The 19,103-nt window shown below is 43.9% G+C and overlaps 2 protein-coding genes across 2 annotated transcripts in view; both read right to left on the bottom strand.

Moving 5' to 3' along the window:
• Nucleotides 1-4,041: 4,041 nt before the first annotated feature.
• Nucleotides 4,042-7,474, bottom strand: LOC128299362 (octopamine receptor beta-2R). The gene is made up of 6 exons (XM_053035304.1): nt 6,775-7,474; nt 6,384-6,482; nt 6,050-6,148; nt 5,785-5,906; nt 4,766-5,210; nt 4,042-4,601 (listed from the first exon to the last, which is right to left on the bottom strand). The coding sequence occupies exons 1-6, from the start codon at nt 7,257-7,259 to the stop codon at nt 4,280-4,282; spliced, it is 1,572 nt and encodes a 523-aa protein (XP_052891264.1). The 5' UTR covers nt 7,260-7,474; the 3' UTR covers nt 4,042-4,279.
• Nucleotides 7,475-7,478: 4 nt separating this feature from the next.
• LOC128299102 (uncharacterized) overlaps nt 7,479-19,103 on the bottom strand; it is an 84,601-nt gene continuing 72,976 nt past the window's right edge. The window contains exon 5 of the mRNA XM_053034964.1: nt 7,479-7,655. Coding sequence (XP_052890924.1) covers nt 7,565-7,655 — 91 coding nt within the window. The 3' untranslated portion in view covers nt 7,479-7,564. The remainder of the gene's footprint in view (nt 7,656-19,103) is intronic.

Genomic DNA, 19,103 nt, shown 5'->3' with positions numbered 1-19,103 from the left:
GAAATAGGGAAGGGTTTTATGTTTTTACTGCTTAATGTTTGCATTTTGTGAATTATATTTCCACTACGCGTTGATTCTGATTGTTTGCTCTTCCGCTTCCGTGTATTTTACAACGATACACCCGCATTCACTCGCATGCAGCAAACGGCTTGTCCGCTGCACTCAACCACACACACACCCGTGCACTCTCATTCGTCCTGTCCCATGCACACCCTTGATAGACTCCCCCCATGTGTACAGCTATAGCACACACACACACACGTGCGCGCGGGCGCGCGCCTTAGCACTAGTCCCGAGCGGAAGCATCCGAGCATTTTCTCTGTTAACAGCACACTTTGAAGGTTTTGGTTTTTCACTTCGCCCCTGTTCTGTTACTACTGGCATTTACAGACGATGCATCTGCACCTGCATGCAACATTTACAACACGACGGTTTAGAAGTATCTCTACATCTCTGTCTGCATCTGCATGGATGGAGGAATAGCTAACCAGGTAGGTGAGGATGAAACGGTACATTAGTGAATCTTCTAGGAACTGAAGATGGGAGTTAAAGTTCAAAGGAAGTTTTTTGTTTTTGTTGGAAACTCTTCTGCTTTCTTTGGAAGAATGTTTTTAACTAGTGAGGGCTACATATTTCGAACTACTGTACACGAACATTGAAGGATCAAGAAACAGATTCTGCTTTTGTTATTACTCCCGTTGGCCTGTTTTTAATGTTATTAACTTTATCGAGCTCTGTAAAAATAATCGTCACAAAACAAAATATCCTCTAGTTGACCAAAGAAAACACCCTTTTCTATTTTAATCGCTTATCTACGTGTCTTACACGTGGAGAGGGTAGAAATGGACGATGAAAATACCGCTAACGGTCCGCTACACATTTTTTTTTCCATTTTGACTACATCCAGTGGAAAACGAAGGGCACATCGATGATAAACGGTTGGCCAATCCGCCGGCCGCACAATGACATTCAATATGGCTATTTTACTTATCACCCTAATCCTAACAATGTCTGGACAAAATCCCTAACACCCAGCCACCATCACCAGCTGCGAGTGCTTAGCCGGTTTATATTACTTTTCAATATTTTTTTACACTTAATATTGCTTTTCTGTATTATTTTAACACTTTGCGCATTATGTCGTCACCGTGCTGGTTGATTTTTTTTTATTTAGTTGTTGCCGTTTTAGCAATGCATTCGCTCTCGGTTCAGCAGTGGCTGGGAACACTCGAAATGCATCACTTTGTATAGCCGGTGGTATGTTTTCCTTTGATTATTGAATTCTTTATCCCGTTTTTAAGCTTACAGGTTTTTCTTTTGAGTGACGGTTTCGAACGCAGTGCATGATAGAATCGGGGGGCCCTCTGCCTTAAAGGGACTACAGACAGACGGACGTTTTCTGGGAATCGCGTTTTCTGCACTTGTAGCACTGGTAACGTGAACTGAAATTTGCATCTCATTGCAACTATGAAGCGACGCATCAGCATTTCGCCCTTTCGCCGGCTTATTGGGTATCGATCCCATTTCGAAATTTCATCCCAAAACGATGACGAATGCACTGCACTCGGAATCAATCCTGAAAAAGGGATTCCCGACCAATCTAACCCTAAGGGTTTCGGACTCGAGCACTGCTTTGCAATCAAAGCTTTCGCTTGCTCGACAGAGTGGAGCGAAAGTGGTCGCGACCCGATGGTTGCCAGCACGAGCGCAATCACGAAGAACGGCCAACTTACGGCAAAGGTATGTAAATTACTTCCAAAGCACTGCGACTACGCTGGCAATTATATGCAAACAGGCAGCGTGGTGTGCATCGAAAGGGGACCGTAGTAAATTCTCGCCATCCTTCCTGGAGGTTCGACGTGGTGATGTACTCGCCAACCCTTAAAATTGATACCGTTCCAAGTCGTCGGAGATGTTTATCTGTTTTTCATTGCATTTACATGTGGTGCGTTCGTGCATCTTCTCAACAGGGGGATGCTGCCCGGGGGTCCCGGGTGGATGCGCCCTCTCTGTCAATTAATTCGTTCCGATCCATCCGGTGCCGAAACGGTAAAACAACTAACCTGGGGCCGGGGGAATGGCTATTCGCAGCTGTTACGATGCACCAAAACCATGTTTCTGCAGCCATCTGTTGCATCGTTGCTGCTGGGCTGACCAACTCGGGAACAGCTTACTTTCGAAAACCCCTCCACCCCCGGGGGGATGTGGGCGTAAACTGTGTTTGACCATCAATCATTACAGGCCCGGTTGACCGATGTTCGATGAAATGCGCCCCAAGAAGAATGGCAGATGACCGAAACCGGGTGCAACATGTCGCACGATGCTTGGCATGGTGCCAACGGGAAAGTTACCGGACCGGATCTTGGTAGATAATTGAGCGTAAAAGAGTTTGCAACGAGTATATCGTTCTAGGAGCGTATTTCAATTTCGATGCTGCGTTCAAACTGCACCCAAGGTGAAGAGTAGAGTATGATTTGTTATTTGGGTTTTGTCTTTAAAAGTATCAAGACTGCGTACGGTAACGTTTGTGTCACTCTTATGTCACTGAGTCTTCTTCACCTCTCGTACAAGGACGTTGTCAGACGCACTTTATTCTTTCACATTACATTTTACTTCCGTTCGATGTGATTTTTTTTGCTAATTTTCTGTCACCACTACGCAGCTTATTGTATTTTCCATTCGTCACCACATTTACCAAGTGTTTTTTCTTCTGTTTGATTGTCAGTCCGTACCGGCGAAAACCGGACCCAAACTGGGCGTACTTATGTGTCTAGTGGTTGTAATTTTTATTGGCTACACTTTCCATTACTACTTTGTCTAATGATACCATTACATTAGCTACTAGCGTCAATGCTAAATATTAACATTCATTCAACCATCTTTCACTAGCTTTTTTGTGTCATGTTTATAGTTATATTCACCTCACTTTCTTTTTCTCTTTCGTTCTCTCTTCTCTCTTCTTTCTCTCCCTTTCTCTCTCTCGCCTTGCTACACTACACAATACGTTTGATGTACGGACTACAATTTCTTACGAACAAATACCCGCTTTGAATAGTTATGCTCTGTGTACGTGTGTGTAATGTAACGTTTGTAACGTTTGTGTAACGGTTGTCTGTTAACGTCTGTTTGGGATACGGAGATTGAGTTTTATGAGTTTTATCGACAATTACATTTTCGCCACACTTCCATTTCTTTTCTTCCCCCTTGGCGTACGACTTCCACAACACACTTTTATGACCCTTTCTACACCAAGATTCGTTGCACTTTGCAACACCTTGAAGAGCGTGGGAGCGAACACGCTCTGTTCTAGACTGATCGTGCACACATCATTTGCTGTTGGTTGCGTCGCATGAGTGCATGCGACGTACCCGGCGGTACATATGGGTTGAATAAAAAACTGGCAGCGATTTGTCTATTTTATCGCGTGTTTTTTGGGGGGTTCTCGTGCGCTTAACGCAACCGTACAGCTGCATCCCAAATGCGTACCATGCGCCCTTTGCCCTTTAACGAAGATGGCCAAAACGTCACCATTGCCATGGCGTACAACCGGTACAAGTGTGGTGTGATGATTTACGCTAGGAATTTGCTAATTTTGGGACTTTGCCTTATTTATTGCTGGAAAGAAGACGGAAATAACTGCGGAAAACAGTTGTTGACTTTAGTTTCCACCCTTCAGCCGTGTGAAATATAGGGAACGTGTGGTGAGTGCTGCCTGCGAGTAGGTAACACAATCTTCACTTCGACCGTTCATTCACTGAGCACCTATAATGGACTGACAGCTAATGGAGATATTTAACGGATGAGCATCGCTTCACTGGTGTGTGTATGTGTGTGTGTGCAGTTACTTTAACTCCCTAAAGTATAACAATCTGGCGAACGAGAGCCGGCGGCCGGTTTTTAGAGCTAGTTAAAACAAAACCACTACACAACTAAACAGACTTTCCTCGGAAACGGCACAATAAACTATGCAGCTATGAGTAATAAATACATAACCAAGCAAATATAGATTCCGATGTATAAACTCTTAACAGGTCTAGTGTAGTAGTGCATGCAACAGAAGCATAGTAACGTATCTCTTGGTAACGACAGGTGATGTATCTGCTAGAAGGAGCTTCCCACTTCCGGTGCGCACAATGCGGTCTAGTCTTCTTTGGCATGGTATGTGCCACAATAGGAAGGTGAGGAAATGGAGGGTTCAGGGAAGGGGAGAACGGTGCCCAGTTCACTCGAAGAACCGGGTACACTCGGTGGCTTCAGAATCGACGTCATCGTACCGCCGTTACAGGCTCTCGCCGATCTCACTGTGGAACCGATCCGTCTGGGACGACGGCCGTAGGTAACTCTCCGAGTACACACTCTTCGCCCGGCAGTCGTACCGGAGGCTCGCCCGCCGCACGTTGATGTCCAGTGGGGACGTTTCCCGGCGCCACCAGGCACAGAACATGCAGTCGAGCGTGTTCCGGAACGCTTCCCGGAAGTCCCGGTTGAAGTAGGCGTAGATGAGCGGGTTCAGGGTAGAGTTGAAGTACCCGATCCAGAAGACCAGCGCGACGACAATATCCGGATTGGGACATTTGTCGCAGAGCGAGGTGATGATGTACCTGAAAGGTGCGATACAGTTGGGTAAATTTATCGTCCAGCTTCCAAACGGTTTGGGGCTACAAATCAACTAGACGGAGCGGGCCTTCAGCCGGGAAGTCAAACCAAAGAAACTTCAACTCAGGTCGGGTGTTCGGGTGGCCAGTCAGCTGTGACGCACACTTACCAGAGGAAAAACGGAAGCCAGCACAGTATGAACGTGCCCATAATGATGCCGAGCGTTCGGGCAGCCTTGTGCTCTCGCTTCATCTTGATCAGATGCCGATCCTTGGTCGGTGTCTGTTCCGCGTCCACCTCGTGCATGGTAAGCGTCTTGGACGACCCGCTGCCACTGAGCGCCTCCCCGTTGGTGCCGCCCCCGCTGCCACCGCCCGCGCCCCCGCCCACGTTGTGTTGGTGCATCAGCATGGCAGTGCCTTGCCGGAGGGCCAGCTGCTTCTCCTGCCGGTTGGCCTCGCGGAATATCTGGAAGTACGTGAACACCATGATCGTGCAGGGGATGAAGAACGAGATGGAGCTGGAGATGACCGCGTACGGCTTGTTGACGATGAACAGGCAACTGTCCGGGTTCAGCAGCACTTCCTTCCGGTGCTTGTCCGTGGTGTACCAACCTGGTGGTGGCCGCATTGAGCGAAAATAAGTGTACAAGAACGTGACACATTGTGGGGTAATGATTAATTATTCATTCGAATCGACTCTCGATGGTTTTTTGATAAATGATATAGATCGTCCTTGAGGTGGCACGATCGGAACAACCGATATCTGAAGAATGTACGGTCGATTAACAGAAAACACTCAAACTAACACCGAATATGTTGATTCCGTTCTATGATTTGATGATGTAGACATGATTTAGACCTACTGTAGACCTCATTTGCCTGAATGTCCATTGATTTGATTAATATTACTATTATTATTATTTTATTACTATATTATTATACTATTATTCGAACAGTATTTTATGCTTCGGTGAGCTTATTTTCTTCCATACAGTGTAATGAGTTTGTCGATGCGAGTGTAATAGGTTGACTGTCAACGAACGATGCAACATTGAAACGCGAAACGATTATCACCGCATTATCGCTACCCTTATGCTTCGTATGCTTCGTTCGTGTGGACGTTCATGAAAATGGTTCGATTATTAGTTTTATTGCAAACTCATTCGCTTCAACACCCACTACTTACCGGCAAAGATCGGCACGAATGACAACAGCGCTGGTGATATCCAGGTAGTTAATAACATTATCGCTACGACTCGCTTCGTCATGCTTATCGGATACTTAAGTGGTTTCACTATGGCATAATATCTGCAATGAAAAATCGTGAACCCCGAAGAGTGTGATAGACTAGCATTGAGTTATCGAAGCTAAAGGTGTCCGTGTTGGATTAAATTACTGCAACGTTTGTGCTTAAATTAGCAATTGAAATTAAATTGGCCTACCACACGTACCTATCCACTGAAATACAGCAAAGGTGAAGTATACTGGCGGTGGAGAAGTAGACATCCAGGCTGTTCCACACATCGCACATGAACGACCCAAACTTCCAGCTGTGTAAGAAATGTCCACCAAAGATAAGGAAATAAATTACGAAATGTTTTACGCAACTAAGTGATTCATAAATAATCATTTTGAAGTATTTATTTAAAGTTTTATATTACTACGTAACAAGAGCACTTCATGCAGTGTTAGTCATCGACCCAAAACCACAATTTGGTTTTCCTGATCGCAAAAAAGCACACAAAAAAAAAGAATAACAAGTGGCTCCCACCAACTATTGCTTACCTTCCCGTTAATTGTACACTAAAGTTGAATGTCATGGCCATCATTGCCACCATGATGTCAGCCATGGCGAGCGATACGACGAAATAGTTCGTGATTACCCTGCAAAAGGGAGGATAGCGACGATTAAGACATTTTAGCCGGACGATAGTCTGCAGCGGGTTCGGTCCCCCCAAAACTTCACCACCATTAGTTGCGCATTTTACAACACTAATGATCATTTCGTCGACACCACAACCTGCGTTCCCTGGTGGGCAATGTTGACGCATTAGCACGTCCGCCCCGAACCCGTAAACCCGCGATTCGATCCGGACACTTCAGGCCTTGGTGCTCCTTTCTTCGCGATTGTTTCGCTCGAGGAGACCCGCAGCGAAGCGCGTTCCATCGGGCTTACCTTAACTTCCTGTGGCGTTTGACGGAGATGATGACGAGCAAATTGCCGAAGATTGCCGCCACAATGATGAAAATCATGATGGAAGCCTTCAGCACCAGCAGCACCACGTCGATCCATTCGCCTCCGCCCGCCCCATCGACGATCGATTCGTCCGCACCGGGCGTCTCCATCGTGCTGCCGATGGGTGCGGTCGATGAGAAACCCTGCAGCATTATGCTACTTCCGGACGCGTCGAATATGGACAGCGTGTCCGCGCTGGCAGTGGCGCTTTCCAGCGCAGATTCCGCTGCTGCTGCTGCCGCCGCCGACGCCGATGACGTCGCCAGTGCGCCAACGTCCCGATCACGGGCACTTTGATTGAAGAACAGACCGCTGTCGGCAAGTCCGAGCGAGGAAGCCAGCAGAGCGGCGGCCGACTGCAGGTGCGAGGATGACGAGGATGAGACCATGTATTTTGGCGAGTCATCGTTGGAAGGATTCATCATACAGATACGGACGCAGGACCACCACACACTGTCCGGTACGGCCCCGACTTCACTCTGCGCTCCCCGCGCGCCCCTTTGTCCCCTTGTGCACCGCCACTCACTAGGTTGGGCGCAGAACCTTTTTCGCACACCACACCACACTTAAAAACCACCCACCTCTAGCACGCTCTAGCTCTCACTTACGCACACACACACAGACGGTTCCTTGCGTACGGTAAGGTATTCCATTTGAAGGAGGAAAGCTTTCGCTACTGGGTGCTGCCTACTGACACTTCATCTTTGATTTGATGATCATTAATTTTCTGCTAGTTCTGCGGACCCTCGTACACATCTTGAGTGTAATGGCGTATGGATGGTGCACCAAACCAGACGATAAAGCTGAATGCAGTAGCGTTCCTGCGAGAAAAAAACGGAAAAAGAAAACGGAAGAGTTGTATTAATTCATCGCAAAAAAACGAGAAAGTTCTGATGAACGTAGCTGGTGAAACGCTTCGAGCGCTTCCTAGAAGATCTGAATTTTTGTGGCTCCTCTAAGTGTACGACAAAGTGGTCTTTTTTAATGATGTTAAATGGAACTCATTATGAAGAAATCATTGACATTTCGAGCGAAACATAATGATGTCCAATAATCGTCTTCTTTGGCTATGATTTATTCTAAGTATTGTAATTGTCATGGAGTTAAACAGATAGTTCACTAACGTCTGATTGTTCCATTATTATTATTATTATTATTATTATTATTATTATTATTATTATTATTATTATTATTATTATTATTATTATTATTATTATTATTATTATTATTATTATTATTATTATTATTATTATTATTATTATTATTATTATTATTATTATTATTATTATTATTATTATTATTATTATTATTATTATTATTATTATTATTATTATTATTATTATTATTATTATTATTATTATTATTATTATTATTATTATTATTATTATTATTATTATTATTATTATTATTATTATTATTATTATTATTATTATTATTATTATTATTATTATTATTATTATTATTATTATTATTATTATTATTATTATTATTATTATTATTATTATTATTGTTCCGTCCGGGGGATGTCCCACGTTGTGTTTTTGGAGTTTGACGATATATCTTTCACAATATTCTGGGCTCTGAAGAGAGCCGTTGGGGTTTACAAATGGGGTTCACAAATGGGGTTGTCTTGTCTGCAGACCAACATGTGTAAGAACAAAGAGCTAGAGTTCGAACTGTTGAGCCACAAAGTTAGGCTCCTTTTATATCCTCTGGCGAGGATCTCAGTTTTATTTACATGTGTTTTTGGGGATCTCACTGAGCACTTCCAAATGTCACGTTCGCTCCTGACCCAAATAACTTTACCACGTCAGACGCTTGCCCAAACGTCTGATTAATCGGGATCGAACAATTATTATTATTATTTATTTATTCATAAATTATCTTATTTATTATCTTTGCCTCAGACATGGAAATTAATTCGTTTGCCATACCGAAGATCGTGGGTTGCATCGGGTTTGCATCGATCGATTGTAGCAAGAATGAATAACTCCCTCCCTCAATTAATAGCCACACGTTATTCTCAGAGCCACATACTGTTGACTCTTCGCATACCGCTTAATACTAAGAAATGTGCAAAAATGGTTGAAGTTCCCGTGTTCATTTCGAATAGCTTCATCTGAACGTCTCTCAAAGACTACCCCCCACAAACGCAGAACGTCTTCATGGTATTTGCTTGCAATGGCTACTATACGGCCAATGTTCAATACAGGTGATGCTATCGAGAAAGCTTCTTTCCATATCATCTTCCAATTCCAAAGAAACTTTTTAACACATCATATCCTTCAACTACAACAAGCAAATCCTTTTTCAGAAAGCTCACAATCGTCTGACAAGGCCAAGTACCTATTTTACTCCGGATGAAGAATGATCCGCAACGGATAACGATGTACTGTTGTAGACAATTCTAAAACAATGGCTGAGATGAGAACAATGAGATTATCTTACAAGGCAATCATGATTACGTGTCAGGGATAAGTGAACACTGTCAGAAACTAGCATAATCTGTGTCAGATAAAATCAATTTTACTTTAAGCTGTAAATGTTGCGGTATTTATGGTATGGTGTGTACATCATGGCCAATAAAATAAGAATTTTATATCTAAAGTAGACAGTTTATAACCTTCATTTATAGTTGTTATTTATCTTGTTGCAAATGGTAGTACCACTTACAGCTAGCACCAATTATTTAAGAATATAAATCTGCCTTTCCTTACCCTACTGCTTATCAAACCTGAAACGCATTGCATCAGTTTCCCACTTCCCTTTCCTTGTTTCCCATCTGCGATGCGTCAATTGCACGTAAACTGGGTTGAAATTGCCCAGCGATCATCAAGAAAGCACTTTTCCGTAATAAAATTACTTCTTGCCAAGGTGCATCTCGATGCATCGCTCTTTACCATGAAAGGAGCATGATATGTGTCTTGGGATGTTTCCTTCCTTCGCTCCGGTTCGTTACCGTGGCACGTTCGTCGCAAAGGAACAAGGCAAGTGTGTATCCCGGTCGCAAAATGTCCGCTTTGAAGTGACACACTCTTTATCAAAACATTGCACCTGTCGTCCGTCAGATGTGGACCGGAAGAACGGGGTAACGGAGCTTGAAAGTAAGTACAATGCGTCACGAGGCATCGCGCAGCGTTGTGAGAGAAATGGGTCAAAGGGATTGTAAAGGGAAGGTTTCTTTATTTTTACTGTGAGTGTGTGTGTATGTTATGATTCTGGAAAAAAGCCAAGCGAGGAGAAAAAAATCGTCTTCTACGTAGAATGAAGCCCTCCGGAAACAGGGACAGTTGAAACAAGCTCATTCTCACCTGGCGATCGATACAGTTAGCATAACAGTGTTCAAAGAAGATGAAAACCATCTCACAGTGGAACGTTTAGTAAAAGCACAGTGTTCTGGACCAGCTCTTCATATTCATGAAGTTAATCACAATTCCGGGAACCATCAACCGTAATTTAAGTGTTTTAAACTCTGTGAACAACATTGAAACTAAACGTCAAGAGGATTCATTGGTCATTCGCTCACGCTGTCCCTAATGAAGGGTGGAAATGAAAAGTAGAGCATATAATTGTAACATCAATCGTTCACTTCGTCTACCTCATACTTTATCTGGTTTTTAGCGTAAATTTGCTTTTGAAAGGCACATAAAAAAGCGAAACCCTCTTCGACAATGCCCGGTACGTCAAGTTGTTAAACCGAGACAAGCACCCCCAGCAGCAAGTACTAGAAAGGCGGAACAAAAGGTGGACAGGATGGAAACTTTCCTCGGCAGCGAGTTACGGTGCACGGTAGCATAATGAATACGCTCGTTCATAATGCACGTTTCACTTTGAGCTGCGCCAGAAAGCTGCTCATCATCGGGCGAGCGATGGTTTGGGTCTTTGCTGCGAACGGAATCCTCGGTGTACGGTGCCACGGTATACAGCCTCCACATTATTTGCAATGCAGATAATCGCAATAATTTCCAGCGTTCTATGGAAGCGCGGCACAGCCCGCATCTCTTGACCTGTTTTCTTCACTCTCTTGGCCGTTCGCTCACTTTCGCTATGTGTCTCCCCGTGCTTTCAATGTCCATCCTTTCACTATTCCAGTGACTACGGCGTGTATGCAATTCGTCCCACACGAGCACACGCGCAGACGATCGCACAGGAAGGAAGCGAGACCATTCATAACGCTATCGTAAGACAGTGTGCAAGCGGTAACTAGCCTCAACCATACTAATGATGCTGCACTTTCGTGTTCCTCGAGGTCATGCCATGTTTACCATGTCTGCCAGTCGTGGTGGTAGACTATCAACGATTATTTATTTTCTGTTGCACCAGTGCACCAGAAAGGAGCTGCGCTCGGCACTCGCCAAACGCTACAATTTAAGAGGAACTTACACGCCGTATAGCATACCACAATCGTAATAATACTGCATACGACAGGCACGTATGATATTGCTACGGAATGAAATTTTAATAAAGACAGTTACACCCGGGAAGGTTTGTGCCCCGACTGGCAGACATCAAATGCGGCTAAAACCAAACGCAGGGGTACGAACTGTAAACGAACGAGCTATCCCGGGAACCGGAATACGGACCACTGAGCAACCCTTTTGTTTTGCGGCAGTGGCAGCTTTTCTGAGCTGACGAAATCGGAAAATAATAGTAAAGCTGCTTACGGCTTTAAGCAGTACGTTTCATTTATTCAGCTGTGTGTTAGGTGTGTAATGTACGTTTTATTTCGCTACTAATTACTAGCATTTTATGGAGCTTAAAAGCGAAGATGAGCAGCTGCACAGGTAGACGAGTTAAGCTGGCTGCTTTCGCGTAAGCCATCTTAACTGCACTCCAAACGCGGTAATTGAAAACCGCATCGTGAATTAAGTGGTTCGTAAGATAATTGAAAGACCGACTGGATAGGCTCTTGCCAAGCGGAAAAGATGCGAGAATTTAACTCCGGAATTTTTATTACTTTTTTTAATTTTAATTAAACCACTGAAAGTTTTGAAAGTTGCTTGAATGGTTGAATTCGTTTCGCTTTTATTGGTGACAAATTTGCCATTTTAAATGTATCTTTTCTTCATCTTATTTTCTATTCTTTAAATATCATCCTCTCATTAGTCCATCTTGAAAAGCTTGCGTGACAAAGTTGAATTTTTCGCTCGGTTTGTCAGTTGATCTCTTTGAGTTTGGTTGTCCCCCCCTGTAGCCCAGGCAAAGAAAGCAAAACACACAGAGCTCCCATTGTAGGTGTGTTGGTGTCTTTTGCACGTAGGCTCAGAATGGTGCATGTTTAAAACAACGGCAACTACAAACGCCATCTCTTTGCACCTGTACCAGAAACTTTTTTTTTATTCATTTTATAAAGGCTTTGGGCCGTATGCCTAACATCCGTCTTCATCCGGAAACAAATGCCAATCACATACGCACACTGAGCACGGCCCTACGGATTCAGCTGCTACCGCTGAGGAAATACCGTAAAGACACTGCGATGTTACTACAAAGTTCCTTCACCGTAAGAAAGATACTTCGTTAACGAAGCAGTGATACGGAAGAGGCAAAGAAATCATACCAGCTTGGTTGGTTGTTTTTGTTCAACCACTTGGCACACTGGGAAACGGCCCCAAGGCAACGGAATGCTACGTGCAAATGACGGATGGGGGAAATGGAACCCTAACAGCAAGCGCCGGTTTTCTTTTGTACATCACTAAAAGATGGATAAAATGTGGCCGTGTCACCTGGGGTGAAGGAGCACAATTCGTACGTGCCGAATATGCAATACCCGTGGCATCGACCAGTTGTCTCCAGTGGAGTGATGATTTGAGGACGGTTACAGCGAGGTAGCTTTAGCGTGTTCAGTACGTAAGCATCAATTTCATTGTAACATTAAAGAGTTCCTCCTTTTTGTTTAAAGCAGATTGTATTCTATATTCATTTAAATCAATTCTTAGTGTTTCAGGCTTACGTTTCTCATAAAAATTTTTAAACGCTTTAATTTTTATTATTCCGTTTAAAATTGCAGGGTCTTTTTGATGAATATAAAAATTCTTTGAAAAAGATGAATTTAACGAAAGATATTTCGTATGCTGCGATGTTATGGATAAACAATTTTCAAACATAAGTTGCTTCCATTGAAAATTGCTTTACACTTGGCGCCTCCATTAAAAAATAATGAAACACTGGGCGCCTCCATTAAGCATTATTTTGTTCCGTGTTTTATAATTAATGCAATTACGTGTTATTTTTTCTAAGTAATTTCGCTGATTATTACCGAATAAGTAAACCGATTGAAAACTGTACCTTTGGCGAAAAAATCGTAGAAGGCGTTGGACTAATGGTTATGGTTCTCCTTAGCGCATGCAAACGTTTATATATAGGTTCATTTTTAATAACCACAACAGAACGCTAATTTCTCAGCAAACAAGCAATTAAATATAAAAATGTACTCTGATGCTGTTATACATGACAATTCTTTCAACACTTACATTCGTACGGTTCATTCACCAGTCTGACTCTCTAGCTGTTCTTCTACCACCGCCCGAAACGTAGCAACCATCTGGTTCCGTTCACATCACATTCAATCGACCAACGGGTACCACCGTTTTGATCTGCCGTTAGCGTAAGCGCAACAAAACCAACAGTAGCAGCTGTGTAAATATCGACTCTACTTGCGAACAGAAACGTTTCGTTCGAAGATTTCATTCATTCAACATAATCACGCCCGGTACTGCTGTTGCACACCTACCCCCTTTATAACATTCATCGTAAATCGCAGGTGCTGACGATGAGAAATGGCGACGTAGCCGTTCGAATCAGCGTTCTTCACTTCTCACAACACACACACACAAAAAGGCGCCCTTGCCTTATCATAACGAATTCAAAACACAAAATGAACTTGTCATGAAAGTAACGGTGACATACACGAAAAAGTGTAACATACAACTACAAAAAAACACTAACACACTCACTTCTTGCGGTTTTGCTAGAAGAAAATCGAACGAGCTAGACACAAAAGAGGTGGTTTCTTTTTAAAATTAGAAACCAATTTCCAACCACTCCTGCACAATCACATATCCGCTCGTGAGTGGAAACCAAAGAAGAAGAAACGAAAAACCCATTCGATGGGTTGGAACGCTGTCGATGTGGTGTTTAACAGAGACACTAAAAATATCGGGGCCAAAAATCGATGTCAAACCCGATGGTCCCGGTAGGTAGCTGGCCCAGTTACGACACAAACACGCAAAATTCGAGCCCCGTGATGCCGTGACAACAAAGTGGACCCAACCCGTTCGCCCGTTTGTTGAGGTTTTGTTTTAGTTTGTAGCGGTTTCCTGCTCGCCTTTTCCAATTTGTTTTAGCTGCCGAAGAATGGGATGTTTGTCGCTACCTTTTCGTGTCTGGGCAGGCCCACAATGGTTCCCATTCCCTATGCAAAAGGGCCGATAGATAGGATACGAGTGTTGTGTTTAAGGAGCAAAAAAAAAACAACGTGTCAAAGCACGAAATGGGAGTGAAACCTTAACCGAACTACAGGCACAGGTGGAACGAATTTTCTTGTCCACCAAACTACATCATCATCGGTGTGGAATGAATTGTTTTGTGTTGTGCTTCATTTTGACACCTCGCCACCGTGGGCTGGTTTTGCAACGTTGTGCTTGGCTTTTTTTTAACAATAAACATACCACAGTCCGTTGTTTTTTTTGCTCATGTTTTGTTGCATAGTAATGATGTCGTTCGGCGTGTGCTTAAAATTCCCATTCTCGAAATGTGAAATAAATCATCGAAAGTACGCCAAAAATGTACGGTAAAGATCTTGTGGGCGTGGGACAACCGGTTCATGAACAAAGCCGAACTGAAAGCAACAAAATTACGACCACTGCGACGAGGTGAAAGTGATGTGACACAAGGTTGAGCTCATCGTGGGAAGATGAGTGTCGCAAGCGGACGACTAAATGCTTTCGAGGCCTTTGATCTGTTAATGTCAAGTTTGCATCAGACGTTAGACGTAGCTTCAAACATCATTTACAACCACAATCAGGGAGGGTATGATAATGCCCAATTTTTATCTGTTGACAACAGTTTTGATGTAGTGCTGTCAGTTCCTTTTTATGAAGTTATAAATAACATAACATAAAGCATGATTTAACCACATCAGAAAAAAATCGTAATGTAAATAAAAATGGAACATAAAGCTCAACTAAACATACTCTCTTGGATTTAAAAAAAAACATGACTCATACTAAACATTTCACTCCAAATGGCATTCTACATCTTAACTAAACATCGCCATCGATATTTACCTTCAAGCACACTCACACGCAAACAAGCTAACCGCAAAACCAATTGCACCAGATTGAAATTTTAAATAAACATGCTGAAAGGATTCACAGGGGAGCCAACGTTCCCCGACGCGTCGCCTTGTCAATTCGATAATCAAACGTTGATGGTAGGGTGATGGATTTTGCAAATAGGCCCTCTTCAACCGGTACGGTTTCGTCGGTTTAGAAACTTTACAGCACGTCGATGCCCGGCTGCTATTCGTTTTTTCACCCCTCTTTTTCTTTCGCTGTGGTATTGTGTCCATGGGCATGGCTTCACGTGTCTCGTCGATTCGGTGCAAATTGAATTCCGAACGATGCGGTCCACTCGAAATGGCCAAGCCACTCGATGTTCCCTTGGTAATGTGACGTTGCGCTTGAAGTGAGCGTATATTCTCGGTAGCGTTTTTTTTTTATTGGCTTTCACCACCAACGAGAAGCCATCGTTTGTGTGTCGTCGCTTGATCCTGCAGGAATTCCTGCTGAAAAACGGGGTTTGAAGAGCTTTTGTACCGAAGACCACACATACACACCCACACATAAATACAAACAATCAAACAGGAAGGTAAAACTTCTGCACTGAATGGGTACTGGATTTAGCTGGCGGAAGTCGAAGTAAAAACGGAATAACAAATTTGTTCAGTTTGCTGTAGCCTAAGCCGAGAATTTTCGTTCATTGTTTGCGAAGTTGTATTTGCTATTTGTAAAAGCATCAGCTTGATCATAATGACCGGAAGTTTGCGGTTACTGAACAGAATAAATTGGTGGTATCTTTTGATCAAAAGTAAACCTCAACATCTGTAGTGGAAACAAAATAATACATGGAAAGTCAAACATTTTCCCGAGCCCCGGGAAATGGAAATATTGTTAATGTGTTTGGATAACCGAATCAAAACAATGCACAGCGTTTGCCGATCGTCTACAACTCAATCGCGATAATTGACCGTCAATTGAAGCTCACGTGAGTAAATACCACCACGCGAAAGATCGGTTTGCCTGCAAAACTCACGCAGACGATCACCCTCGACGCCATTCAAGTTCAACGTGCTTGATCTATTCTTATTGACCACGATCGATGAAACTTGAAAATGGATACTATTTTTAAGCCACTCTCCCTTACGAATGGGAGATCAGTTACGATCCTCAACATGGGATAGAGCGAGAGAGACAGGGAGCGCAAGCGAACACACTCTTCTTCGTTCGCAACTGTGGATTGATTTCTTACTGCTCTCAAGTGCAAGATCACTCATCGGCATTGGGAGGTTTCGCTTGAAACACATACAACCGCCGACGCGGCACAAAAATAGCGACAACATGCTTAGCCGATGGAAAATATTGACCCGATCGACGTCATTCTCAATCATCGACATGTTTTGGGGAAAACATTTTAGTCTCCTGTGGGATGTTTTGTGGTTTGTTTGTTGCAGATATGCGGTTTGCGGAGGGTTACGACACACACCGGGTAAAGACTGACACTTGACGAACTAAACGAGGAAAGCGGACTGTTTTTTTGCTCTCGTTCGTTTGCGCGCCGAACGATTTAACTACAATTGACGCCAGCAGCAGTTGTTTGAGTTTCTGCCGATGAGAATTTGTATGTGTACCGAAACTCACTCACTACCACTGTGTGAAAGGACGGTTTGCGGAGGGGTGAGAAAGGGGGGCGTGGGGGGGGGGAAGAAGGATATTGGGGGAGTGTAAAGTGTAGAAGAAGAAAAACAAGAAGCGTTAGCGCTCGGTGGCGACATGGCCATGGCCAAATCGAACGGTACGGCCCTGATAGCTCTCTCACACCTTCGGGCCCCAGCTGGCGGTGACGGAATTTATTCTATTTGTCACCCGTGATTGAAGGTAATTTATTTCGGAGGACACATTCGATCGTATGTGCCACGCCTCGCCGTAGCACGGTGAAGGTTTCGGTGGCTTCCTGCTACGGACGAAGATGAATGCGAAATTGATTGGTGAGAATGATTCATATTAAAAGGATTACCACATTCTCTTGACTCTTTGTGGTTGCGAATTAGTGGAAGTGTCAGATCCATTTTGTATTTGGTATTTACCAGCAAGTACAAGATTAAGATGCTTTATAGCCCTCGAGTCGATATCTTCCATGAAGAACAAAATAAAGATGCCCTTGGAGAAGACACAAGGGGTCTGTTTTAGCACCGCTCTACAAATAGCATAAGCAATTCAAATAACAAACACACGTTCATGATGCGTTCCAGGATCGATTTATTTGCTGATCTGATTATCTGCAACACCGTATATTGCGAATAATTTACATCTCAATATCCTTACAAAGCCCTTGAAGTATATCCGATCAATGCGGTTCCGAATCGAGATGCGTTCGTCAGCATATACGTCCTGAATATTTCATCAACAGGCAATGCAGTACATTGCGCATCAGTTCCTGTTTGCTTGTTAGGCTATAATTACATTCCGCTCGGGGGTTGTCTCCGGGCACGGCACGCACCCTGACACGCTTTGCCCATCGACGTGTCGCTCACACAGGGAAATCGATAGTAATCGACCTCTAGCACCTGCCGACTGTCCCTAGCAGTCGAAGCTGCCAAAACAGTCGGCCTAGAACTGAAAATGAGGCTCAATTTCGACGCTTTCCTCCAGGACGTGGTCACAGCCCAGGCATGCGAGTGGCATTTGTAAGGTATTTGGTGGGATTGAGAGCAGAGTTTCTGACTCCTCCTCATGCTACCTCTGGCTACTGGCATGCCAAGCCAGTCTGTTCGAGCGTTCGAGAGTCGATTTGCAGCTGCCAGTGGGCTCATAAATCGTCCGACCAAACGGAATGTCGGGCAATGGGCAAAGGGGGATGATGTATTTGCGGGCTCGACAGGAAGCGGAAGGTGCGACAAAAAGCCAACCAACAAGATGCAGATCTCGTTCATCCGGAAAAGTGATGGGAAATGGATTTCCTTTGTTCACTGGCTTCAGCTGGGGGGGGAGGGGTGGTATTTCAGGGGTTAAAACGCTCTCGTTTTCCAACACCACATCTGCGGGCGCTTTGGCCACATCCCGGATGCCGCAAGGCGGTACCGAAGCACTTGCAATAAATCAATAATCGATTCGCCTGTTTTCCCAGCTGCGAGTTTGATAGTGCATCTTGAAGGAACGTTCGAACCAGTACGTGGCCAATGGAGCACCCCGGACGGGAAAGTTTGATTGCAATAGTTGAACCAGCTGTGCAGTAGTAGTATCGAGAGCGATCGTCCGCCGGGTTGCACGAAGCGTGTTCGTGCTGATTCACCGTTTACACTGGCTTTTCGCAGCCGAAAAATCAAAATGCAGCACGTATAGGTGAAAAGGCAGGAATTAGGGGCAATCGATCAAACGTTGAAGGCGCCACCGGGCAGGGAAGGGGAGTGAGATAAAGCGAAAGCAATTTTCTTCTCACAACATTTGTTGCATCGTCTGTCAGCTTGCGACCCTACGAAGGTGTGTTGTAGTTTACATTGTAATTTAATTACCGCACTCTCAACCACCTGTAATGTAGTCGTGTTAGCAAGCAATATGAGAGTAACTTTTTATTTAAATTCCATTATGACGGCAATGCCGTATTTTCAACACCGCTTGTGTTGAATGAAAATAACAAATTTTTGTCACAAGGCATTTCCTCCTTGCGATTTACCTTATCCCGGGCATGCTCGGTTGTGATGGTAGTTGGTGTATTTCGATGTTGTTTGTCTGTCGTTGTTGTATGTGATACGTCTGTTGTCCTATTGTTTTGTGTGATGGTATTGATCCGGGGCTATTGTTTTAGTTGTTGTGATGCATAGTGGTTTATGTGTTGCATCTATTGTACGTGGTGTGGCTGATGGGCGATTGCGCCACTCTTCACTGGAACAACTTGGCACTGTTCGACTTTGGCCGACCCTTAACGGAACTAGAACAAAACAAGACAGCAGATGGGTTAGAGACGGACTACAAGTATACACCAATAAGTCTGCC

This window comes from Anopheles moucheti, chromosome 2 (assembly GCF_943734755.1).
Source record: "Anopheles moucheti chromosome 2, idAnoMoucSN_F20_07, whole genome shotgun sequence".
Taxonomy (NCBI): domain Eukaryota; kingdom Metazoa; phylum Arthropoda; class Insecta; order Diptera; family Culicidae; genus Anopheles; species Anopheles moucheti.
This window is presented reverse-complemented; position numbering and strand designations above follow the sequence as displayed.